The sequence below is a fragment of the Oryx dammah genome, unplaced genomic scaffold, assembly GCF_014754425.2.
Source record: "Oryx dammah isolate SB20612 unplaced genomic scaffold, SCBI_Odam_1.1 HiC_scaffold_26, whole genome shotgun sequence".
Taxonomy (NCBI): Eukaryota; Metazoa; Chordata; class Mammalia; order Artiodactyla; family Bovidae; genus Oryx; species Oryx dammah.
The window spans coordinates 33,099,942-33,122,436 of NW_024070210.1; the positions used below are offsets into that span (position 1 = coordinate 33,099,942).

The 22,495-nt window shown below is 37.0% G+C and overlaps 1 protein-coding gene across 2 annotated transcripts; it reads right to left on the reverse strand.

The window, feature by feature from the left end:
* Window positions 1-1,151: 1,151 nt before the first annotated feature.
* NAA30 (N-alpha-acetyltransferase 30, NatC catalytic subunit) lies at window positions 1,152-21,823 on the reverse strand. 2 transcript variants are annotated; one of them, XM_040226373.1, is made up of 5 exons: window positions 21,697-21,823; window positions 20,662-21,424; window positions 15,844-15,967; window positions 13,882-13,937; window positions 2,779-4,575 (listed from the first exon to the last, which is right to left on the reverse strand). In XM_040226373.1, the coding sequence occupies exons 2-5, from the start codon at window positions 21,421-21,423 to the stop codon at window positions 4,438-4,440; spliced, it is 1,080 nt and encodes a 359-aa protein (XP_040082307.1). In that variant the 5' UTR covers window position 21,424; window positions 21,697-21,823; the 3' UTR covers window positions 2,779-4,437. The 2 variants fall into 2 exon arrangements, with proteins under 2 accessions (XP_040082306.1, XP_040082307.1); XM_040226372.1 differs by lacking the exon at window positions 21,697-21,823 and having other exon boundaries at window positions 1,152-4,575; window positions 20,662-21,664.
* Between the last annotated feature and the right edge of the window lie 672 nt (window positions 21,824-22,495).

Genomic DNA, 22,495 nt, shown 5'->3' on the forward strand with positions numbered 1-22,495 from the left:
AAGTGCTATGACAGACACTATTTTAATGAAATATGTTTAATGTCAACATAAATACTGTAGCTTTACTCTTGTATAGCGTACATTGCTCAGAGGCAATTTTTAATCATGATCCTTCTATTTCATTCATCAATAAGCTGGTCTTAAAAAATCCTCTTCAAAAACTGCTTTCCCAGTTATTACTGTCTAAATATTACCTAAAGCTATGCTATCCAATTCAGGAGCCACTAGTCACATGTAGCTATGTAAATAAAAATTCAGTTATTCAATCATACTAGCCTTTCTTCAGGGGCTCAGTAGCTTCCTGACTAGTGGCTACCATACTGGAGAGCACAAATAACATGTCCATCATAAAAAGTGCCATGAGAACAGCTCTGATCTGAAGAAAGTGCATCGTGCAATACTCATGAAATTTTTCCAACTCACTTTTAAAAAGCTATTTAAAAGTATCATATCTTTAGGCTACAGGTTATTATTGATCTCTGTTTATATGTGTGAAAGAACGATATCAACTTTCTTGTCCTTATTTAGACAATTTATGAAGTACTTAAGAGTTCCATATAGGGCCAAGTAAACTATGAACTCACATTCTATTTTCACTACATGACTATAAAAGAACAAAGTAAAAATGTGACATGCATGATGAAAGTAATTTAGCCATATTTATAACAGATCTTCCACTACTATCCATAAACTCTGAAATAAGAAAGAATACATAACTGCCATTTAAAGTTTCTCACAAGAACGAGACCAAAAGCCCTTTAGATATTGCTCTATTTTACTTTGGTCTTGAGGGTCAGGGGATATTACCTACGTTATCAACAAAAAATAATTAAAATAAAAACTGTCTTACAAATAAATTTCTACAGAATAAGGACAGAAAAGTAACTTTTGGTTTAATGCATGCAAAAATGCTCTCATTTGTACTGATAGCTGGTATACAAGCTAACTTTGAATACTGTTAGGAAAATCAAGTTCCCGTTGTTATTTTCACATTTTCTTTGTCAGAACACAAAGTGAGAGAGATAACAATTATATATAACTTCTTCCAAATAACTCTTAGATGCAAGGCAGGAAGTGGGGAACAGAATAGATTTGCTTTTTACTTCTTGGTAGGTAAAACAACTCAAACATAAAATGCACACACCTGTATCTAAAAGAAAAATGCAAACACAACTTAACCATACTTTATTTGACTGCATCTTATTGAGACAGCTTGCACATTTCAAATCCCATTAAATCTCTCTCTCCAAAAGGATCTGGGACAATAGAAGAAAATTATGCAGCAATATCCAGTCATCAAACAGCAGTCCAATATTTTGAGATACACGTGATACTTTATAGATACTCAACTCATATCTGACGTCAATATAATTTATGGTTATGTTTTTACAAACCTGAAAGCCCTGTAACAATATAGCACTCATTTTAGTGATGTCATGGTGCACTGAAAAGTAACTGATGCACTACCAATTTGCTTTTATCTATGCTCCTGGAAAGTGATGAACTTCATGATTTTTAGACACCATAATAAATATACACATCCAGTCTTATACATGTCAGCCAATACCATAACACAGGGCAAGGTAAAGCTAAAACATGTGACAAACAAACTTTACACAGATTTGTCAAGCAAATGGAGAGGGTACTTTGGGGAAGAGGCAGAAAATACTAAAACCAATATTTTAATAGTAATTTTTTTTTTTTAATTTTGCTGGCTTCAGATTCGAAACTACTATCTGGTTTATGATCTGTGGACTTCTCTAGAGGAGTTTCATCCTCATGTAAGGGAAATTATAATCAGCCCACACATCAAAAATGGTAGTATACCCGTTAGCTTCTTCAACACTAACATATATAGCTTCATGGTAGCATGTATAAAAATGTTCAGCAGTACCAACTGCCAAACCAGTGTCAGTGGAGAGTACAGTCAGTCTTAAAGAGGCAGCACCCCATTAAAAGAAAGTTGCACCAACTTTGCTCAGTTTTAGCCAAGTGAACTCACTCTATCAATTTCAAATGGAACCGTTTCACAATTATATAAGAAAGATCAACGCCCAATATAAAAATTTCATTTGATGATACTTCAAGACTTAATTTTGGTGCTGGGTTATCAGCTAGAGAAAAATTTCAGTACACTTAAGTAAACAATTTTTGCACAGCCAATTAAAGATACAAGGTAGACAATGATATTCAACATATACCAGCTAAACAAGACAACAACCATTTGACTTTTCAGTCACATGGCTAAGTTCATGTTTAAAATACCCAATTAAAACACCCAGTCAATTCAGCAAAATTGGCCAATTCTGGGTGAAAAGGTCAGTAGTGATGGTTTCACTGACAATCTGCCAAAAAATTAATGGCTGGGCTAAAAAACAAGCATGTATTTACTTTAGAACTGTCCTTATTAGTGAGTCAAGCAAATGTATGTTCATCAACAATCATTACCCATTAACCAGCGAGTCAAACGTAAGGTGGTAAGATAAGATTTGACAGTGAAAGTACTAACTATATACTTCGTTCAAGTCCCTCCATATCAAGAATGACAGAAGCATCATTATAATTGATATTCCTCTAAGTGCTAGAGTCCAAATGAAGTTTGAGCAAAACATACTCAAAAAGATCACCCTGAAAGCTGAGTATTGTGTGGTCTTCATATTTTTAATGTAACCAAGTATTCTGTCCATTAAACTTTCAAGAGCAATATAAAATGGAAAGAAAAAGTTTTTCTTTAAAAATAAGGAACTATTAATACAAATGATCCCATCAACAGGAAGATTTCATTTTCACCAAATTTATGAATCTTTATTTTAAAAGTACTTGTTACCATGTTCACTTTCAAGACACTACACTGAGCAAGGAGCAGCTTTCCTTTAAAAAAAAAGGCAACAAACTTTCCTGAAAGGGGGCTTTTACCAACTGTTAATGGAGGTAGGGTTTTTAAAAAATACAGTAATTATAGCCATAAAATAAAATTCAAACCAAATTCTAGAGCAGAAGAAAAGCATATGCAAATTAATGAAAAAACAATAGATTCCTACAAAACATTTTTCACAGAGAATGAATCTTTTTTTTTAAATGGGTACCTAGGTTTTCCAGTCAAATAAATTATCCATCACAGGTCTCTTAACTGAAAGCAATCAACTTTAAAATGTATTACACTGCACAGATTGGCTGAAACAAAATATAACTAATGAACATAGTGATGGCTATTAAGAAAACCCACAGAACTCATTCCAAAAAAAAAAAAATGTCCACGTCTCCCTTTTGTTTTCTGGGAACTAAGCAAAGTTCCCCCAAGAATTTGCACAAATAAATGAAAAGAAAATAAAATCAGTTTAAAACAGATACAGTGCACCTCGAAATTTATTTTCAACACCAAGAACCAAAAGCAAAGCATTTAAAGTGGAAGCAATGTGAATCCAAACCAAGTGGGAAAAAGTTCCAACTACTTTGTAAAAGCTGTTCCTCACAGCTGAGCAATAATTTTGATTAAATAAAATCATACCAATTTACATTAATTTTTCTATTCTTTTCCAAAAATTCCCTCACTCTCAAAAAAAGTGCATCTAAAACCCAGCAATTCCCGGCTTCATCAACTTTTCTCATCCCTTTTGAGTCATTTCTTAAAGATACTCCAAGTAGATTTAACTTGTAAGATAAGAAGGGACTTCTACAGTAAACCACTCTGTCACTCACCTGGAAAAAGTTTCCAAATTATAAAAATCTGAAATAATTTATTATCAAATTTAGAATTTAAATAAAAACAAGTTTGCTTGCAAAGGCCTTAAAGAAAAGGAAAAGACAGCATGCATTCAAAAACTATAGAGATGAAGACAAATATACTTATCTACACAGGCACTGGCAGACGCAATTTGTTATCTTTACTCATTGTAAGACACACCCAACCCTACGTAACAATTTTTTAATTCACTAATAACTGAGGTACCAATATTCAAGAATGGAAAATTTAATATTGAAAAAATAAAACCTAAAATTGAAGCTTTTCCCCCACCCCCTCAGAAAAACTATGGCAGGTTTCATGTGAAATGTTAGTATATTCAGAGATTTTTACAATCTACATTGGCTTTTTTTAAGGAACAAAAATCATGTTCCACATCCTGGTTCTGCGATAAAATTATCACTGTGTAAATAATGTCAGCAGACTTTCCAAATGAACAAACGAATCTTGGCTATCAACTGGCACATCTTGTTGGTACCAAAAGAACTCTTTAAGTTTAAAACAATCTCTTTTAATTCAGAAGAAATGCGCCATGCCAAAGTGCAACAAATATTGTGCGACACTCAAATGAGACACTGACAGATAAGAGCTGCATGAAAATCACTAAATCCACCTGCAAAGCAATTCTGTACAAATTGCATTGCATGCAAAGGTCGATTCTGCACGGTTGGAAAGTTGTTCCTGATGTCAGTTTCTCAACGCAGCCACAATTTAAGTCGCAGTGCATCAACTCCATTTAAATAGTATCTGAACAGCCTCTTATCTCGAACAAAACCAAGGTTTTCATAAAGTTTCAAAGCAGACTTATTCGTTATTTCTGTTTCCAAAACAACCTTCAAAATAAAAAGAGAAAACTAAGTTACAATTTTATATATTTGAAACTAATTTATAATTTGACAAATCACTTATAAACAATATGATCAAATATTTAAGAAAAACAAACTACATTTAATTGTTTTAAAACCAACAGTGAAACCATAAACATTAATGATGTACAGGAAGAATCCAGAAAAAGTATCAGAACTGTAAAAGTTAATTATCTCTCAGGGCAAGGGAAGTAGGAAAACTGGGAACATCTTTCCTACTGGTTTTTGTAAAATGTCCATAGACAGAGAAGCCTCATGGACTACAGCCCATGGGATCACAGAGTCAGACACGACTGAACGACTAACACCTTCACTTTGGAATTTTTAGCAATGAGAAATATGTTTTATACTAAAACGATGATGAATTAGTTTCTTGTAAAGAAAAGTAGTGTGACAAAAAGATGAAGAAAAGAAAAAAATCAACAATCAAAGGTTTAAGAAAATAAACCAGTACTTGAAACTATTCAAACTGACCTCTAACTCCTACATTCTCATTAATATGTCATTCTTTATCCTGGTGATAACTACTGCATTTATCTAGGGTCAGGACCAGAGTCTGCAAACTGTAGCCCTTTTCAGGCCAAATGTGCGTACTGCCTGTTTTTGTAAAGTTTTATTGAAACACAGCCATGTCCACTGATCTACACAATGTTTTGGCTGCTTTCTCAATATAACTGCAGATATGAGCAGTTGCACCAGAGACTTGTGGTCTGCAAAGCCTAAAATATTTACTATCAGGCCCTTTGCAGAGAAAGTTTGCCAAAACTAGATCAAAGATACCAAAACTTTAGTGTACCTGGAGTATTTGTTAAAACAGATATCAACTGCATATCAACTCAAGTTTCTGAGTAGGTTTGGAGTGGTGCCCAAGGATCTGCATTTTTTTAAAAATTGCCAGGTGATGTTGATGATGCTGCTAAGGGGACTACATTCTGAGAACCACTGTCCATACATTATGGATATCAATATAATATTAACAGAGGAATACAAGTATTAACTTCTATCTAGGTCTTCTTAAATACTACTGAACCAATGGCCCTGACAATGAAGAACTGATACTTTTGAATATTATGTGATGTTCTTCTACTTTACTTCTACATTGCTCTACCAAAGTATCCTCTATCCCATCCTCCCTATGTATGTTTTACATACATAGCTCTATTTGCCTTTCTATTGATTCTCAACCTACCTCACTGAGAATCAACACAGTAAGCCATAGTAACTGTTGGGATGTCACAACCCTCTGGTGTTTATAGAGTGGAAAAAAAGGGCAGAGTATAATTAAACAAAGGCCCAAGAAAAGCCTGTGAATCTCTTTCTGTTCTATCACAAGCTATTTAAAACAAAAAAGCTGACAAGAATTCAAGCAACAGATATGAGAAAAAAACTCATCATATCCAAAAAACTCATGACCAACTTCTCTACAATTCTGCACATCAGTAACAAGATGTCCATCCATGAATGCCTCAAACCTAAAGCCTGGGAGTCATCTCTGTACCTCATTCCTCATTCCTCTCCACTCCCCTGTATATAATACTCCAAGCACTATTTCAGGTTTATCTCTTAAATCTCTCTCAAATTGACCCTCTTCTTTCTGCTCCCGTTGATAACATTCTAGTCTAAGCTGCCATCAACTATTACCTCCTAGCTTTAACGTCTCCTATTCTGAGTGAAGGTGAAGGTGAAGTCGCTCAGTCGTGTCTGACTATTTGCGACCCCATGGACTGTAACCTACTAGGTTTCTCCGTCCGTGGGATTCTCCAGGCAAAAATACTGGAGTAGATTGCCATTTCCTTCTCCAGGGGATCTTCCCAACCCAGGGATCGAACCCGGGTCTCCCGCATTGGAGGCGACGCTGGTGGCTCAGAGGATAAAGCATCTGCCTGCAATGCAGGAGACCCGGGTTTGATCCCTGGATTGGGAAGATCCCCCTGGAGAAGGAAATGGCAACCCACTCCAGTATTCTTGCCTGGAGAATCCCATGGACAGAGGAGCCTGGTGGGCTACAGTCCATGGGGTCGAGTCGGACACAACTGAGCAACTTCACTTTCACTTTCAATTCTGAGTGATGCTCTTGTTAATACCCTGCTTAAAACCATTTATTGACTCCCTTTTGTCCTCAAGAAAGGGTACACAATCTAACAGTAATCTAAAGAGACCTGAAAGATCCATCAAGATATGGCCTCCACCTACCCTGCTATTAATAACTGGGCTTCCCAGGTGGTGCTAGTGGTAAAGAATCCTCTTGCCAAAAAAAAAAAAAAGAATCCTCCTGCCAATGCATGAGACACAACAGAGGCAGGTTTGATCCCTGGGTCAGGAAGATCCTCTAGGAGAGGGAATGGCAACCCACCCCAGTATTCTTGCCTGGAAAATTCCAGGGACAGAGGAGCCTGGCAGGCTACAGTCCATGGGGCCGCAAAGAGTCAGACACAACTGAGCACACACACTCTGCTTTAGGTCCCCATCCCTTCCTCACCATGATCAACACTAAATTCACAGTTTTTAGAACTCACCATTATTTTTCCCACCCTAGACCTTTCACATAAGCAGTTTTCTCTGTCTGGAAGAATGCTCTTCCCATTCTCCTATTCTTGCTTTTGGCTTTAGCATGTCACTTCCATACTGGGTAGAATATCTCTTTCCCTTCAGACTGCCCCACAGCACTCTGCACTGCTCCTCATTCAACTGCACTCTTGTCTCATGTTTGATGAGCTATGACATCTTTCCCAGCCAGTGAGCTCAACAAAGACAGGGATCATGGGTACCTCGTTCACAGCCATTTCCTCTGCACCTAACATACTGCCTGACACATGGAAGGCTCTTAAACATTTGTTAATTATATACATCCTTAGCACTTTTCATTATATTACATATATTACATAAACATGAAACAAACAAAAGTGCTGTCAAGCTTTTAAATGACCAGAGTACTTTGAGAAAAAGTATTATCTTGAGGCAATTACCTATCCAAAAAACCTCATGAAGGCAAATCACATACTAAATCCAAATTCTAAAAAGATCTAAAAACAAGTAATTCATGGTTCAGGATCAAGGGAAAATGTTCCTAAGAAGGCCTTAAATAAAAACTATATAGAAAGCAAACTGGTTTAAGGTGAGAATAAGAAATCAATAATTTCTCTCTGCTCTTAAAAGACTAATTTAACAGTGATGTATGCCATCCTCCATTTGAAACACTCCCATTTGGACAATGCAATTTACCAATTTTGAACTATTCTCTTGAGTAATTCCTACAATTCTGTTTCAGGCCAGCACCTAATTACAGCTAAAATGTTAAAACAATTAATATGAGAAGCAATAAAGCTCCAACAACTCAGAACAGATTTCACAGAAATGAAAAGGAGAGTGACAGTTTAAAAAAAATACTGTTTATTGAAGGCTAAGCACTACATAAAGCATTTCACATGCATTATGTCATATTACATGCATCTGACATAATGTGATTTTCTTCAAGAACCCTATGAAATAGATGTATCTCTAACTTATAAGGGAATGAAACTCAAGGTCACAGTAGAACAAAAATAGACCCCAGACTGAAAATGTGAACTAGAACTTAATAGTATCCACTTTTCTGTAACTCAGATTGTTTCCAAAAGTAAAACAAAGCAGCAAATGGGAGATCTACATAATACAGGGAATCCAAGTTCATATTCATTAATATTTAGTAATCTAAAATATTCAAAACAGCTGAGGCTATGACTACATAAATATACACTTGAGGTATAACTTAAGAGCTGAATTCAGGTTTGTTAGCATCCTAACAGATTAATAAAATAAACCCCAATTTATAGCAAAACATTACACAGAGGACTAACACTTTGATTAAAATGAAAAGATTCTCTCAGTACCCTTACATTCTATGAACAAAGAAATCATATATTATTTGACACAACAGAAAATTCCACAAAGAAGTAACTACTTTGTAACAATTAGTGAGTTTTATAAATACACAAAAGCAGAATTTGGGCTTATAATGGAAATTTTCTATAAAATTATCTAGTCTGCATCATGGGAATACTACATAGGAAGCCAAAGGTTATTTTAATGTTAAAAGAAATTTGGCCAAGTTGAATTCTACTCAACAGAAAAAACGGGTTACAGTGAAATTCTACAGATTCTCTGAGGAACAAACCACCGTCAGGATGAGCCAAGCTATTACAGTTTAGAAAGCCTTTTTTTAAAACTACCGGGTAGGAGTTCTAGAGGCAGGGCTGAATAAACAATTTTATTCTCTTCATAACATCCCTTTAAGATCACATCCCTTTACCATCACACTGCAGAGACAAAGAGACAGATTATGAAAAGTTAAATGACCTTCCTACAATCACACAACTATACTGATAGAAGATGTATCTAGAACCCAGGCTTCTCATATCCAGTTCTTTAACTAGGCCAAACTACTCAACCAAAAATCCTTCTAGTTTAAATAACTCCATTTTACTCTGCTCTTCACCTGGCAGCCTCTGTCTCATAGATAAACTATGTTTCCAGTGAAAAAACTAAAAATGTCAAACATATAATCATTGAACACAAAAAACTTAAAGTCATCCTTATATTACCATAAACTATATGTTATTTTGTTAACATGTAACAGGTTTATTACTGGTTACTTAAGTAAATTCAGCCACTGTTGGTGGGAATGTAAACTGCTACAGTCATTATAAAAAAAGAGTGTGCCGGTTCCTGAAAAAATTAAAAAAAGAACTATCATACAATTCAGCAATCACCCTTCTGGGTACATAACGAAAGGAAGTAAAATCAAGACCTCAAAAAGGTTCCCATGTTCATGATGATCACAATTTCTAAAATAAGGCAACAACTTAAACATCCAACAAATGGATAAAGAAAAAGTTGGCTGTATCTTACACACAGACACATAGAATACTTTTTGGCCTTAAAAACAGAAATCCTGCCAGTGGGACAACCATGGGTGAACCTGGAAGATATATGGGCGTAGACCTTACACACACACGGGTGAACCTGGAGAGCATATGTCTTACTTACACACACACACACACACACGGATGAACCTGGAGAGCATATATCTTACACACACACACACACGAACCTGGAGAGCATATATCTTACACACACACACACGCACGCACACACATGGGTGAAGCTGGAGGGCATGTATCTTATACACACACACACACACACGGGTGAACCTGGAGGGCATATATCTTACATACACACACAGAGAATACTTTGTGGCCTTAAAAACAGAAACCCTGCCAGTGGGACAACCATGGGTGAACCTGGAGGCCACTGCCCTAAGCGAATTGTCAAAATAGAAAGGCGAATACTTCATGAGCTTGCTTATGTGTATAAACTAAAATAGTCAAACTTAATAGAAGAGAGTTTAGGACAGTGGCTGCCAGGGGCTGGGGAAAGAAGGAAATAAGATGTTGGTCAACTAAAAATGTTTTCAAGGTCATACTGCACTCAAACTCCATTAAGAAATTTTGGTTCCAATGTATTTTCATCATTTATGAGTTAGTTCTGAGTATTAATATGACGGTAACCATAGCATAAACCTAAACAAATTTTTAAAAAGTGCATAAAAGTAAATGGCCACATGTGGGTTCATTATTTTAAGTACACAAGAAAATTCATATATATTATTTGTATGTATTCTTATTATTTCCCCTAATGTAAAACCAAACCAAAGAAGCTTGTCCTAGTAGCTACTAAACATTTGGCAGGCAGAGCACATAAGGAAGTAACCAAATTCAGGCCAGATCAGCAACACAGATAATGCATTTCTTACTCGTGAAGGAATGCATTTATCTGTTTCTTTTTTTTTTTTGATGCTATAACTTTTTAGTCAGCTCCAAATATACAAAAAATGAAAAAAATCTTTCCCTAGACTGTTTAAACATGTCTAATTCTGATATAAACAGGAAAGTCATAGAATGGCAAAATGGAAAGATCTATCAGACCAGAAGGGTAATATTGTAATTTGGGCAAAAGCATGATTTACATCTCGACTGTGAAATGTACAGATCTTTATTTCAACTAACCTCAGTTTAATTTACTCTGAATTTATCTTAAAATGACAAGTGGCAATCAAAAACAACATGACTCAAGGTCATAAATTCTGCAAACAGAAGGAAAGTAAAAATTAACTGGATACATACAGTAAAGCTTCACAGAGATTTCCAAATTTCCAAATGTATTTATCTTAATGTTTTTCTCATAGATTAAAAAAAATATCTCTCTCTGTAAGAATAAAAAAATAGCAGCACAACCTATGTAGTAGAAAATGTAATTTAAAAGCCTTCCCAAACGTCTTTCTGGTAATTTGTCAAAGTTTCTTAAGTTTCTTAACTTTAAGAGAAATGATGGCCTAACCTAATGAAAGTAAAATTACAAGTTGGTTATTTTATAGTCATTATATTCGTGGAAAATTATAGTTTCAAAGTTTTCCTCAGAACAATGAATTATATACAAGACTATTTTTATATAAAATTGCTTGTATCAAAAGGCATTTTAATAACTTGTTAACCCTGCAGATATATTTTTATGTGCAAAAAAAATAAGAAAAAGCTAGAAAGCTTAGACAGAAAGACAAGTTAAAAATTACACAAATCAAAATTCAAAAGTTCCCCCCTGCCCCAAAAGAGGTATAATTAAGATGGTGAAGCACAGAACTAGTCATTCAACCAATATTTATGAATCATGTACTCTATCACAAATGCTATATACTAAGCATTAAAAATACAGCAGTAAATAAGAAATGGTATCTCTGCTCTCAGTGTCTAAAGCAGACTCTGAACAAGTAAATGCAGGCACAGTAAGTATTACAGAAATGGAAGTCAAAAAAACCATGGAAGGTGCAACTGATTCTGTCCAAACGGATCAAGGAAAACTTAAAAGAAGTTGTTGATATTTGAGTTGGGTCTTAAAAGACTGAGAAGTTTTTTAATAAGCAGAGGAAGACCAAGAAACTACTGGGTCTAGCAAATACAAAGTAGTTACACTGGAGTGGAGGGGAAAAAAACAAACCAAACAGGATGAAATGGTAATATAAGGAAGTAGAACCAACAAACACACTACCATCAAAAATTAGAAAGAAAAAGGGGATAGAAGAGTTTGCTGCTTATGTGGTTTAAAACTCAATGAAAGGGAAAGGGAAAGCCTAATAAAGAGTAAACAAGAGTTCTGTCCCTTTCTACAGCAAATTCTTTATCGGGACAATATGGGACACAGATAACCAATCTTTTTAAGCCATAGAAGAGTACCCTAAACCAGAAGCAGAGCTACTTAAAATGCAAAAATCATACAACAGAAGTAAGTTCATGGAACTATTCCCATTTCATTCTAAGACTGAGTAAAACCCATTGCTTCAAGAGTAAGAAAAATAAATCAGAGTTAGAACCCTAGGCCCACAGTGAATAGTTCTACCATAAAATGTATCACTAATTCAGGACTTAACCTTGAAACTACAACAGTATAACCAAAATCTCATCATTCCTCAGAACTTTCAAAGAAAAACTATACTATTTAAACATCTGATCAGTTAAGATAAAGCATACTACCTATCTCACAGGTAGAACTAGGATAAATCAGAAACAGCTATCCATTAGGAACATAATACTCCCTCCTTATAACATCTCTGTTCACTGGGAACCACAGTACTCAGTAAAGGAACAAAACATGGTCTTTTCATCCAAAGATTCATCCAAACTGTTGAACAGCTTTTGTGAAGCCCAACTTCCCTTCTTGATAAACCATCTAAGCCAATATAGCTATGGTCCATATTAGACCTACATTCATGAAAAAATTTATACTCAATTTTATACTCATATTTTAGTTACCAGTGATATAAATAATCAGGGTTACGGCACCTATTACTTTTTGAGATTAAAAGCTGTGAATATGAGATCCTTCATCATGTGTGAATTTTCTTATTTGGGGTAAAATAATTAAATATCCATAAATCCCAGGATGACTTCCCTGTGCTGTCCAATTACTGTAGGCCTTCTCATACAACCACCATCTAATGGGATCCGTCAGGCTACAAACTACAAAAGTGGACAAGCAGTGTGAGAATAGTAACTCTGCAGTCCATCCGTACTGACATGGAATCCTGTTCATGAGATACTGTTAAGTGGAAAAAGTAGTTATTACCAAGAAATAATTTGTGATTTCATTTGTATTAAAAAAAAAAAAAGTGTGACTATTTGCATTCAAGTGTGCTTAGAAAACGGGAGGATGCAAATTGCAAGATGAATAGTAGCTGTAAGTAGAAAGAACGATGAAGAGTTGAAAAATGTGGAGATGGGGGGGAAAGGAGACTTTGCATCCCAAATACACACACATATATAAAGGTTAATGATTTGTGTATAAATTCTGTACCAAAAAAACCCACTTAAAAATAATCAAAGTAAGTTACTTAATGGCATCAGTCTGAGAAAAAAAATTACCTAACTTCAAGTACTTTGAGAACTCTCTAAGGAACATTTGCCCTCCAATAAGAAAGACAAGTGTTAGAAGTACTACTCACAAAATTACTAGCACAATACAACTTTAGTACTTCTTAGTCACCACTATTATATTAAAGATACCCATACTTTCCTAGTTTATACTTATTTCCTTCCACATTATGTAATAGTAAATCTTAATATTCCCAACCACTGCCATTATTTATTGAGAACCTATCATATGTAAAGCACAGTGCTGCAGCATACAAAGAAACTACCTTCCACAAGGCTTTACAAACAAGCTGAAGAGAAAAGATGCTTTTATGTCAATATACAGGCAGTTCTACATTTAAAAAGTGGTTGTCTTCCCCCCTCCAGCCTTATTATTTAATGCTGAGAGTTTTTTCAAATGTGAAATGTTTTTTATATTGGCTGATAGCTGACCCACAGTGGGGAAAAATTATTATTTAGAGAGAAACCAAGGCCAATATGCAACTACATTACAATAAGGTTTATAATAAGAACTACCTTAAATGATTTGACTGATAACAAATCGGAGTTCTGAATACCAATTATTTATTGAAAATATCTAAAATTTTACCTTTATATTTTGACACAACAAATTTTAGCTCCCATTATCATCTCAAAATTTGTTCTAGATCAAAGTTCATGTGTTTTTAAATGGAATACAATTTTCAGCACAAGTTATATTTATATAATAATAGTCTGCAATGAAATTACAGTATGATTTACTTGGGATACTTATATAAATACCCAGTAGAATATAGCCCAGGACAAAAGGTCTTAAACATTTAGGAAGACTTACCTCATCACAGTCTCCTTCAACCATAGCATATATAGCTTTCTTAACCAAGTTAGTACCTAGAATACAGAGCTGAGTATTAATGAAGTAAAAATGTAATTAGTTTCTTATAGATACCTAAATTATATCATTTATAATTTACATTATAAATTATAATATTTATAATTCTGAGAGGCCCAACAGAACCTATGCATAGGAATAAGTTTCCTTTTGAAAGACCCGGCTCCTGATATATATTTTTTTCTCAGAGGTAAATTGCTATTTTATTCCAAGAAAAAGGCAAGATACAGCCAGAACCATCCAGGAACTCCTTCAGCTAGCAAGAACTCACTGCGTGACCTCTAAGCCAATCTTGCCAAAGACCATACAAGAACTGCTATGACCCGAACTGGGCCCAAGATACTGGGTTAGTTCCTACAAACCTTGTAGTTTGGGCACTATAGTAAGCCTGGGCACACCAGATGGTTTCACTGCTTTATCTGTATTCTAGTTTAGAGTAGATATACTTAGGACATTAAAAGGAAAACAAATGCCAGATCTAATTTTAAGAGAAGAAATCCAAATTTTATAGGAACTTCCTTAAATTTTCAAATCATGTACACAAGCAAGCATCCATTACATGGGCCATACAAAACATGTTCAAGGGTCAAGATGCAATCCTCAAGGCACTGGTTTCTGCCCTCTGAAGTAGCCAGAAAATTCGCTATCATTTGCCATGAATCCTTATCAGCTCTTATTAATACATCTAAGATGCAAACTTGGCTTATATAATAATCCCAATTCATTAAAAATCTTAGTGGCAAACTGTAACACTGTAAGAAAAGTTGGTTAAACCTAATGTATTAAGTAAATCTATTCATAATGATATCTCATGTCTCAGATTGTGCAAACCAGTCTTCAATTGAACAGAGCCACTCATAAGAGGCTTAAAAAAACAAAACTGTAAGTGAAAAAGCTGCTAGTAATTACATACTAGTGGCTCAGTGGTAAAGAATCTGCCTGCAATGCAGGAGATCTGGGTTCGATCCCTGGGTGGAGAAGATCTCGTGGAGAAGGGAATGGCAACCCACTCCAGTATTCTTGTCTGGAGAATGCCATGGACAGAGGAGCCTGGCAAGCTACAGTTCAGGGGGTTGCAAAGAGTTGAAATTACTGAAACAACTCAGCACGCACACAGAGGCATCAAATCTTATTTCATGAATACTTACTCAGCTTCAGAACATTTCAGAATTTGCCATGTTAAGACAGTGCTTGTCTACCTGCTCCTCCATTTTAGAACAAAGTCAGTAGGTCCAAGACTCTAGGACAGTGGTTCTTAAGTGGCTGACAACATAGTCACCTGGGGAAATTTCAGCCCTACTTCTAACAGGACAAACAAGATTCTTAAGGGGAGGGGCCTAAGCATTTGTTTGTAAACCACCCAGATGATTCTAATGACCATTATAAACCATAAAATTAACTGAAAATACCAGGAAAGGTAGCCCAGAAGTTTGGGAATAGCAGTAACAAACAATTCTGCTTTCTTCTGGACCTCCCTGAATTGCTAATACAATGCTTGGTGACTAGTATGAAATAATGGTAATTTCTCCATAATGTTGCTTTGATTGAAGCCCGTTGAACCCATAACCCAAGTACACACAGCTGCTTAAGCACCGTAATCAAGCACCCTATTAAAAACTGTAGAACTCAATACAATACAGTTTGAATGTGATCAAAAAAATGTTTGGAGGTGAAAACTGATCACCTAGTAATTGTTAGAAAGATAATCTCTCAAATAATTAAACAGTAATAAAGGAAACAATTCATTTTAAAAACATTTTGAAAATATTTTGAAACAAAAGCAATCAATAGTCTTCTCTCAGCTTCATGCTCATTTCTACATACTATTTACAATTAAGTCTTCTGCTTCTTAAAAAAAATGAAGATAATTTAGGCATTCTTTTTTTTACATAATATTTTTCTTACCAATGCCATTTCTCCTGTATTTGGAATCCACGGCTAACATGGCTATGTAACCTCTGCGGAACATCTTTTTGTGCATATCCAACTTGCAAACGATGGCACCTACACACTCCTCCCCTACCATGGCCTTAAAAATAAACAAACAGTTACAAAGAATACATTGCCATTAAGTACTGTACAACTACCCAGGAAAAGAGCAACCAACCACTGGTCAGTGTTTTTGGAGGAGGAAGAAATAATGAGAATTTTAGCGAGAGCAATCACAGAAATTTCAGAAATCTAAATCGCAGAACTCCTTCAAATGTTCTAGTTTTAAAATCTTTCAACATTCTTTACAATATGAATTTCTTATGCTCATTATTAAAGCCTATCATTATATAGGGGGAAAATAAACTTCCACATGGTAAACATTGAAGTACTTTATAATCAATTGCAATAAAGACATGTTTAAGATTTGGGAAAGAGGAGACGTGAAAATAACTTTTTTAAGAAAAAGTCTTTTCTTTAGATATTATAATGTGAAACTTATCAACAGAGTACAACAAATTTATATTCAATCATGATGAAGTTTTAGCAAAAGACAGATAGAAGACATTTATACCTGATTAGCAGAGTTGGATTCTGATCAGGAAAATTAAAAAACTAAAAGATTTTCAGAAAAAGGATTGTTTTTAAGGTATTCCCTAGATCCTACTCAAGTAGTTTTGTTATTGAGGGACTATAAAAACTAGATATATGATGGTCTCATTTTTAGGACTCTCCTGACAGTGAGAGTCATTACCGTTAAAGCTCACAGAATATCCGATACTCAGAGTTTCATATTAAAGTAAAAGCTTAATTTTTACAAAGTGTCCTATTTCAATAAAAATGTACAGTCTTCCAGACAGAAACTATATATTAAATAAAAGCTAATCAGCCTCCATTTTCATTAAAATTTCCAGTATCACCACTGAAAACACGCTTTTCCAGTATTCATCCCTGACAAGAAGTTCCAGTTAAATATTCTATTCTGGTAAATATAAAAAGGCAACAGCTCCAATTGTTTAATGTGTCAGATAGAAATACCTTGCTATTAAAGGGCCCTCATTTTAATAAAAAATGAAAGTTTCAAATCATCTCTAAATAAAATTAATTTTTCAGAAATGATTGCAACAACAAAACCAGGAATGGGTTAAAAAAAAGCAATAAGCAAAGCCCAACATATACTTAATACCTCTTTTGAATTTGTTATGACTTGTTTTTAGTTCATCATTCTGTAAATTGATTAAAAAGCCTTTTTCCAACTGCGGAGAAATCTTTAGGCAAGATAATTCTAATCCATTTCACGCAAGCCTAAACTAGGTCAGAAAAATCCTTTTGAAGGGATATCAATTTTATTTATTTATTTTAATTGAAGTACAGTTGATTTAATTGCAGCTGATTTACTTTGAAAGGATATTAAATTCAATGATTCACATTAATTCATTTCTGTTTTATCAACACAATCCAAAATTACTTGGGGCCAGTAAACCTCTAAAATTGTTATTGCTATTTTTATTCATGATAAATCAACTTGGTTCTTTCAAAATTCTTTTGGAAACTAAAATTTTTTTCTGTACTAAGTACTGAAATATATACAAAAGTTGCCTGTTTGAACAGCATTTTCTGACTTGGACATAACTTACTTCAAATATAGGTGTGTGTGGTGAGATGGTACATTAAAGAAAATTTGGCCTGACCTCATAAACTAGGGGAAATGGAAATCTAGACAAATCTATGATACATAATTGTAGGACACTTAGATTTCACAGTTAATAAACCATTTGAAAGAGGAAAAATTAAAACCACTAGCATACAACTAGACAATACTTTCAAACTGGATAGCCATTTCAAACAAATCTTTGTCCTCTGACCAAGAAAGTAATTAGCAAAGTATCACATGAGTTCACTCTTAGGCTAATTTCTTACGAATCATGAATCTGAAGGAAAAAAAATCAAACTGTAAACATCATTTAAAAATAAAAGTCCAAGATATGATACACAGTTATTAGTAAGATGTTGGTACCGAGGAAGGTTAATGCTGTATTTTCTCCTGACAAACTGTTGATGAATATACACACAAATCACTAAACTGCATGTCAATTTTTTCCAGATAAAAGCTTCTGTATCTACATTTGGAACTCTTGCTATTAAAATGTGTTCATTTTTTTCAAGGATGGGAACTGAAAAATTCCAGGCAAGATTAAAGTTTATCTCTAAAAGGTCAAATGCTTATCAATCTATAAAACTTGAAACACATAAGTTGTGTGAAATAGATTCCCAAATTCCAGAATACCACAAACAGCAGAACAGAAGAAGCTGGAAATTTAAATTTAGAACAAATAACAGAAGTACTATAGAATATCGCTGGTAAGAAGTTCAAAAAGGCAACAACTGAAAATACCATGAACTCAAAGAGACAAAGGTAAATTAGCTAAGAACATAGTAAATGACAGTGTCCCTTATTTGTACAGTATCATACTTTCACATGTTACAATTATTAGGAAGAATGGTTAAAAACCATCATTTTTGTTAGTCAAATATGGTCAAGGATTGGTGATTTTTCTAAGGAACAATCTTATATACTCCATTTGATCTACTGCAGGTTACTTAAGGAAACCAGGAACATTCTGGAGACCTAGTCTCTTGAGATTGATGTTCGCAAGGACAACTATTCCTTGGCGAAGCATAACTTGGGACACAGGATCTTGGCTGAATTAGTCAAGAGTATGTCATTTTTCAAGTTCTTAGTTGTTTCCATAATGAGAGGCCAGAAGACCTGGGTTCTAGCTTTACATCTCTGGACACAAATATCTGGAGACTTGCAGACTTCAAGTCTCTCTGATCTTTCATTTTTTTCATTAAAAAAAAAAAAAGAGGTTGAACTAGATTATATCTGGGATCCTTTATAATTTTTAAATGGTATGACTTGAAATAAACATACATTTGTTTTAAATTAGTTTTCATGAGAAATTCAAAAATTTTTAATTCCAGTATAAAAGCCCCAGTTCCAAATGGTCTGACTGTTTAACCATTGTTTTATGTTTAATACTCCAGTTTCATACTTGCATTAGTAAATCTTATAGGTCAACTACTGTGTATATCACTATTTCTAGATATTCAGAATTTAATGTTAAACAAATTAGCTATTAAGGGCTAAAGTTCAATTAGCTGGTGAACTGGGAAGAGTGTATGTATAATCAAACTAAAGTTTACTAATATTCAGTTTATCAGAGTCTAAATGGCAGACAAGTTGAGGTAATACCAGAACTCAAAAGTTGACTATCATACATATACAACTATCTTCTGCAATTAACAAAAATACACACACACACCATTTCAATTTAAAGTGTAACTAAACTGTATGCTTTTGTGAGTTAACTTACAATCAATCTACAATCTTTAGCATTTATAATGGGATTTGATAATGACATTTATAATAATGTTATGAAAACCATTTTCCCATATTCATTGACACAGACATATCTTAGAACTTCTACCTTGATGCAACAGTTAGAATCCTGTAAGAGTAGCTTTGTAGAATATAAAATAGTTCCCAGCTTAAACAAACATACTAAACTGAAGTTTAGTGAAGTGAATGCAGAAAACAGCACAACTACCATTACAACAATACAGAGGTTACATTTTCAGATTACCACCAAGCTATGGAATCAGAAAGACAGATTTCTAAAGTATGGTCAGAGGATTTTACAAGGAATTAACAAGTGAAAGTAAGTCAATTCTAAACAATAAATAATGGTAGTGGCTTTTCCCTTCACATATCATAAAACACTCCTTAAAAGCATGTTGCCTTTAATAAAATTCAATGGAAACAACATGCTGTGAGCACATGATACAAACCACACACCTGTAGTCAATATTTAGGTGAAAGGTTTCATACAGACTGAAACTGGTCAATATTATCGGGAAACTATTGGTACTACCAGTACTATGTAAGTTTTATATATATATACATATATATACACATATATATATACATATATTCAACTTGTTTGGTAAGCCAAGTCTTTCTTACTCAGATATAAGTAAAAAATTTGTCAATTATATTTCACACAAGCCAGCATTAGTACTAGCATTTAGACATACCTGTGACCAACTTCTTAAAAAAAATTATAGATTAGTAACAATTTCACACTTAGTTTCCTACACTCCCAAAAAGGGTATTTTGCTCAAGTTTCAGGAGTCTTTCAACCACCAGAAGTGTTAGTATCGCCTTCTGCAACTGTGCAGCAGAAAACAGGCTGGCTACAACTGCTAACTGTCCTGTTGAAGTAAAAGGAAACAATCTCCATAATTACAGAATATGCTTGTAAGATTTAATTCTCCAATGTGGCCACAGCAAGTTTACCGACAATCATGTTCACCAAAACATGTTTATGCATACACTCTTCCCTGATTATGGCTGTAATTGAGAGATTAATAAGGCCTGTATCTGAACAGAACCATGCGCAAATTAAATGATTGCAAAGTGCTTTGAGGATGAGGGAGGATAATTAAAGACGGTTAAACATGATGATAAGCTAGTGTAAACAGGATACGAGACCCCCAACTTGCATCATACTAGCTTACTGCATTTACATCAGTACCAAGTTGACCCGGATCACGAAGTCTTACCTTTCATACTGTTTCATTAAACACCTAGGAGTGTGTACACGCACTTTACATCATGTATCATACTATGAAACGCAGAATACATACATTGACATTCCAGCCCTCACACTCCCTGCCCCGCACGGCCTGGATCTCTGCCGGGTTCACCCGCTTTTCATTCCATCCACTTACCAAGAAGCACAGCTGTGGCCAGTTGTGGATAAAATATCTATAGGTATATATGGAGTAGGGTTCAGACAGATCTTTGGTGATCAGTCTCATGATATCGGGCATTTGTAGCTCGGATTCATATCGGACATAACGTATCGTCCGATCCTCCCCCGGCTCAACCTCCCGGCCTGAGGGGCTCCTTAAACTGCAGCCTGCGGTCAGGGATGAAGCCAGCAGCCGCACCTGCTCGTCTTCCTCCTCCTCCTGCTCCGTGCCCTCCGCCAGTCCATTGCGGGCCGCCGCGGGATCGCTCGCCGCCGCTGCCTCTGCCGGGCTGGGGAGCGCAGTTCTTGCATTACTGGGGAGGCAGTGAGGGGGGCTCTCGCCCGAGTGTACCCCAGCTCCTTTTGTTGCAGTCGCTCTGGGGCCCCCCTCGGGGGTGGCCGCGATCGTGGCCGCTTCGGCCGAGCCCAAAACCTTGCTCTTGAGGGAGGCGGCCGCCCGGAGGTGCCGCAGTTCGGGGTTGATCAATCCGTTGAGCTGCAGCTGCTCCTGCGGCGTCTGAGGGCAGTGGAGGCACGGATGCCCCTTGGCCGCCGCCTCGCCGCCCGCCGGGCTCCCGCCGCAGCAGCCGCCTTCGTGCTCCTCGTCGTCCTCCTCGTCCTCGCTGCAGCAGGCGAGGGCGGCCCCCGCCGAGAAGGGACAGCGGGGCTCGGCCGCGGCCGAGGCCGAAGGTGCTGGTGGTGGGAGGAGGCTGCTAGGCCCAGGCGGTACCTCCGCCATCCTAGAGGCGACACAGACCGAGAGGGGAGGCCATGAGACCCGGCGGACGAGCGCGGAGCAGAGGAAGCCGAGGGCTGGGGGCGGCGGGAGTGGGGGGGGGAAACAAAGGCAGAATCCGTCCCTAACAGAGCTGGCCCCCCAATTCCGCGCCACCCCCCGCCCCGTCTCTTCAGCGCCGCCCAGCTGCTCAGCCGGCCACCGTCCCCGTCCGCCCGCGCCCATCCGCCAGCCCTGTCACCCGCGGCCCCTCCCCGTCCCCTCCGCGCGGCTCACCCCGCACAGGTCCCCGCCGCCACTGCCGCCACTCCTCTTCCTCCTCAGCCGCCGCCGCCTCCCTCGCCGCCGCGGCTGCCTCTGCCACCGCCAAGGATCACACTCAGCCGCCGTCGCCGTAAAGCGCCTCGGCTGTTACCCCGGGTAAAGTTTCCTGGGCCTGGCTTTACGACACTTCCCTGCCTGCCGGCTGCCGGGCCGAGGGAAAAGGGCGTGGAGGGAGGTGACCTGTGGAGGGGAGGGGCGAAGGTGTCTCCCGCAGCCGGGTGGCGGCTGCTTGCTGGTGGGTGGGGCTGTAGGGCAGGGAAGTTGCAGAGGGCTTGGGAGTCACCAGCCCTTAAACCCACTATCTTCGGCCTTGCGGGCTGCTCAGCCGGCGGACCTTGCAGCTCGGAGCCCGGGAAGGATGGGCCAGACTGGTGCTCCCACGAAGCTCCCGCAAAGCCTACCCGCTCTGGGCCTGCTCCCGGGCCTTGGACCAATCTCCTAAAAATGCTTTTCCTCAGCTGTACTACGTTTAACCTTTGCTCTGACCGGGGATAGGGGGAGGGTTACCCGTGTCCCTTAAAAATGGAACAATCAGGAGAGAAAAATCCCCGAAAAAGAGAGGAAGTTTAAAACTTTGAACTGTGAAAAATATGGGAATGACTGATGAAAACTGGTTCGTTTGCAACGTGAATTTAGTCTTTGCCTCTTCGAGGCAAGAGAAAGTTGACAGGTAGTCCTTTTCCTCTCTCCTTCGTTCTTTATCCCTTTCACCCCGCCCAGGAAGACTGGAAGTAAATGGGATTAACAGGTG